Source organism: Pimephales promelas, chromosome 3 (assembly GCF_988280905.1).
Source record: "Pimephales promelas chromosome 3, fPimPro1.hap1.1, whole genome shotgun sequence".
Lineage (NCBI taxonomy): Eukaryota > Metazoa > Chordata > Actinopteri > Cypriniformes > Leuciscidae > Pimephales > Pimephales promelas.
The window spans coordinates 33,249,443-33,254,273 of record NC_142771.1 but is presented as its reverse complement, the minus strand read 5'-3'; the positions used below and the strand labels follow the sequence as shown (position 1 = coordinate 33,254,273).

The window sequence follows — 4,831 nt, the reverse complement described above, 5'->3', positions numbered from 1 at the left end:
ATAAGAACAAACTGTATCACTGTAACTCTGACAACCTGTGACTGAAGACCTCAAGCATAAATAGTCTACTCATAAAACCCCACCCAAAATTTATTTTGAGAACAAGTTAAAGGATGACCGCAAGACAGAAGCAGAAATTAAACTAAATGAACTTGAATACTTGAAAATAACTTGAATAATGGTTTCCCCTATAGATAAGTAGAACATCTGAAGAGTTCAGATGCAAAGGCCTCTAAGTGCCATTTGAAATATATTTAAGGTCAGTAATTTCACTTAAATGACAATGAAGATTACCTATGAATTGCCATTTAAGTGAAATTACTGAACTTAAATATACAAGCTTGATAAAAACGATCATTCAGATGAGACTGATGTTGTTTGGCACATGAATTCCTTCATGGTTCATAATTTGAGGTTTTCAAAGAAATGTAACATTGTACAAAAACAACAAAAAAATTTATTTAAAGTTTCTCTAAAAACATTTTCAAAGTGGTCCTTGGCCTAAAAAAGGTTCTGTTTTATGGCAAACACCAATTTGTGACCCTGGATCAAACAATACACTAGGGTAAAAATAATCAATTTATCTTTCATGTAAAGATCATGTTCCATGAAGATATTTTGTAAATTTCTAACTGTAAATATATGAAACATTTATTTTTGTGAGAGAATGCATTACAATCAGGAACATAAATGTAGAACTTTAAAGGCGATTTGCTCAATGTTTTGATTTTTTCGCACCCTCAGATTCCAGGTTTTCAAGTTGTATCTCTGCCAAATATTGTCCCATCATTGGAAAGCTTATTTATTCAGCTTTCAGATTATGTGTAAATCTCAATTTAAAAAACAAATTGACCCATGTGACATCCAGGGTCACATTTGTGGTCATTACAGGAAAGAACAGAAGAAACTTCACAACACTTCTTACAAGATCCAGGTCGAGAGATCAGGTTTTTGGATCAGTTTAGGGTTTTGTAGATGCACCAAATAAGTTCTGCTTCTGATTTATTTGCGGTTTTCATCTTGTTATTGAGCAGCCAAGTGTCATTTTGATGTCATCTGTGAATTTATTGAGAATACTTTGCTCTGTCTTGCATAATGTATAATAGGTACATATGAAAATGAAAACAGCTTTGGGCTGGAAAGGGAGTCATTGATAATCAAATTGCAGGCTAAATAATTAAAATGGCTAAATTAATCATTCACAAAATGAATCATTCAACCAACACCTGATATTCAACAACCATAATTGTGTTTAAATCTTAAATTGTACACACACTGTCCTCGGCTTGACTGAGGACTCAGGAACACAATACTGCACACACACATAAATAATAAGTCACTATGGGTTACAGTAGAATGGAGATCCACAAAGTTTTGGGGGTTTGATTGGAAATACCATTATGAAAGACTGTTGCCGTCAGTCAACAAAGCAAGTTTCAATAGGGAAGTAAGAATCCCGATGCCCCTACATACTCCAAATGACCAATTGTGACACTCGGAGCAATGCAAGACAACTGAATAGAAATGCAAATTAAAAGAAGTAAAGCAGAGGTCATATCATCTGGGAAAGAACTAACCAAATGTGGCAAGAAAGGTGGCACAGAGAGGAGAAAGGAAGGCATTTATATCAAATTCAAAAGAGTGTAAAATAACTCTTGGTGGGCACAGGGGAGAGAAAATTGTAATGACAAGGTTAAGGCTGGGGCTCTAAAAAAAAATCACTGAAAATAATAAGAAAACACGAGACAGGCATGTGTGAGTGGTGAGGAAGAGGAGTCAGTGGAGCACATAATTATAATATAAGGATTGTTGAATAGGTGACAGTTTCTTAAGGGAAACTGGTTTGTTTAATAGGTTGTGAGGATAAAAAGTGATATGGGAAAATGTGTTGGGGAATGAACTAATGTGTGTATGCTTTAAGAGTATTATTTTCTTTTATGTGGAAACTAGATTGTAACACTCCGGAGATGAAGGTGGCGGTAATGCAGCAAAAGCTGGTTCCCAACCGCCGTTTAAAACAAAGAAGAAGCAGAATTGTTTGGAGGGCTCGCCTCGCAGTTTTGACAACAATCACTAGATCGTGCCGTTGCCATTAACGGCTTTACCGTTAGCACAACTGTACAGCATTACAGTAACATTATGTCTGGAAATAATTGGAAACAAAGAACACAGTGTTCTGCCATCAACTGCAACAACTACCAGTGTACAAGCAATGAACTAGCATTTCATAGATTCCCCAAAGATCCAGAGAGGTAAGGTAACGTTAAGGTGAGCTAACGTCAACGATATGCTGTAATGTAAGCTATCCCATAACCGCAATAACAGTCAGCTAACTTTATTTATTTGGTCAAAATTAAGGTAAGACTCTATATGGGCTTAGAACACCTAACCTGGCAAATGACCGATTTATTAATTCATTATTATCACTAAATTAACGTTACTGAAGTAATGTTAGCCACTGGCAAACATTTTAGTCTATCTGCTCTCTTGAAGGCAATATGATAATCCGATTTATGATGCCGTTGATGTTTTTTCAGCTTCTTCAGTAAAGTTAACGTTACCGACAGTTAGTTATCTGCACCTCCGGAGAGTGAAATAAATGAAATTATGTACCACATTTTGAAGATCTGCCAGATGGGTGCAGAACCTGAGGAATGCTAGCTTGACAGGGATAAGCTCCCAGCGCCTCAATCAGAACTACAGGGTGTGCAGTGCACATTTCCACCCCAGCCAGTTTAAAAGGCCATCAGATGTGTATGTATAATTGAGAATATATAGTATTAGTATAATCATTGAATCCTGATATTGAAATGTATTTTATAAACATGAAATATTTTATTATAAAAAACAGCCATGCAGGATTGAACTGGAATGCAGTGCCCACAATGGTTAATGCCCCTATCCCACCGCCGCCACCACTGGACATTGAGCACAAGAGAAAACCACCAAAGACACGCCAAGAGTTGCCACCAAAGAAACGTAAGAGTCTGTTATGTTACCGGTTGAATTATTCTCAGTCTGTCAATCGTATCAACATCTTGTTCTGCTGTTGTATGATTTGAAGTTTTTTTTTTTCTGTAAAATTATTCACTTATGATCCAAGTTTTCAATGTTGTATTTATTTATTTTTTTTACAGGGCAACAGAGTCACGCAACTGGTCCATTTTTTGAGAAACATAGCTTGCCTGATGAGGATGCCGTCGCAGGTTCTTCGTCGCCGCCACCATCAACAGATAATAAGGCTGTTGCAGGACCTTTATTACCACCACCACCACCACTGCAACCAGACCTGACAGACCTTACTAAAAAACTTTATAAGCAAATCAGGTCTCTGAAGTCACAGATATGCAAGCTGAAAGCAAAAGTAAGGAACCTCACTCGCCAGAAGACCAGCAAGTTGGATGTGAAACATGAACTGAAGAGACTGTTACCAGCCAAGTCTTATGCTTTTTTCAGCACCCAGTTACGCATGTGCCAGCGCAAGGCTAATGGTTTCCGTTGGACCGCTCAAGACAAAGCTTTTTTCTTGTCTCTCCTACATGCCAGTCCTAAGTGTTATCGGCTACTCTGCAGAGTCTTTTCGATGCCATCTGTCCGCACACTACAGAAGGTCATTAAGTCTCCTGGTTTTAATCAGAGCATTCTGTCCACTGATTAATTAAATTATAATAAAACTAAAGACTAAAACATAGAACAGCTAATATACTTACTGTTGTCATTCTGTTTGTAGTAAATTTGTGCACAATGTTGTGAAATGCAGGCAGAAATGATGTGGTAATTTTCTCACCATCACCAATTTTATTACTGTCACCTACTCACTGTTCAGTGTGTTTTGGCTTTTTCAAGGAATTTGTCCATCATTTCATAAGGGACCTTGGGCTGTTGTTACTGGCGTTGTAAAACTGGGCTGCGTATGAAAACGGGAGTTATCCCCGAAAGTTATTGGGGTAAATAAATAGCCTATTTGACAGCTTCATGCTCTATTACAAAACCGTTTAATTATAAACCGATCCATAAGGATTATTTTGCTGTACATTATTCAACACAGCGTTTTAGTTTAGGTTATTGATATTAAAAACTAGAAACTACTATTTAGTTCCCTTAACAACTTTTGAATTGGAACCGGTATCGTTCAGTTCTATGACAGATCCAAGATGGTGGAGCTACAGCTCTGCGCATGGTACTTCTATATCTTTTGAGGAGGGTCTACTTCCTGTGTGTAAAGGTCATTGCAGGTGGTGGTTGATCATTGTAAGTTGATCAATTTTTATTAAATTTCGGACAATTTAATGCGTCAGACTTTTTAGAGTCTGTGGTGTTATGCATATTTTACATACTCTAAATTTTGATACAGTCTTATTAATATTTCTAAAATGTCCCCCATGTTGAAACCATCATGAAAGCAGACTCCATTTTAGAAAAGTCTATATTAGTGTTAAACTGTCTGCGGTGTTACTGTTTTTCATGGTGACACCACAGAATCCATTGTAAATCCACATACAACCAGTTCTATTTTTTTTATTGAAAAGCATAATTTTGTTTTAGGACATAATCATAATCATACAATTTTATCACTCTAGTTAGGTTTTATCTGCTTCTGAACAGCAGAGCAGCGTCTTTATAGACAGCGTAGAGATGGAGACCTTGTTCTAATTGTGTTATATTAGGTCTGTGGTGTAATACAAGTTGCTATCAACGTTGATGTTACAACTTAAATTCAATTAAATTGACATATAAACGTATAAACTCATAAAAAATTGCTTAACTTATTTTGAATAGTTAAAGGTAAATGTAAACACATATGTAGTCATAATTTATTGATCATATACAG

At 36.4% G+C, this 4,831-nt stretch overlaps 1 protein-coding gene across 1 annotated transcript; it reads left to right on the top strand.

Moving 5' to 3' along the window:
* The first annotated feature begins 2,021 nt into the window (after positions 1-2,021).
* On the top strand, positions 2,022-4,238 carry LOC120489241 (uncharacterized). Its single transcript, XM_039685939.2, has 4 exons — positions 2,022-2,252; positions 2,626-2,754; positions 2,852-2,979; positions 3,138-4,238. The coding sequence occupies exons 1-4, from the start codon at positions 2,140-2,142 to the stop codon at positions 3,656-3,658; spliced, it is 891 nt and encodes a 296-aa protein (XP_039541873.2). The 5' UTR covers positions 2,022-2,139; the 3' UTR covers positions 3,659-4,238.
* Positions 4,239-4,831: the final 593 nt, after the last annotated feature.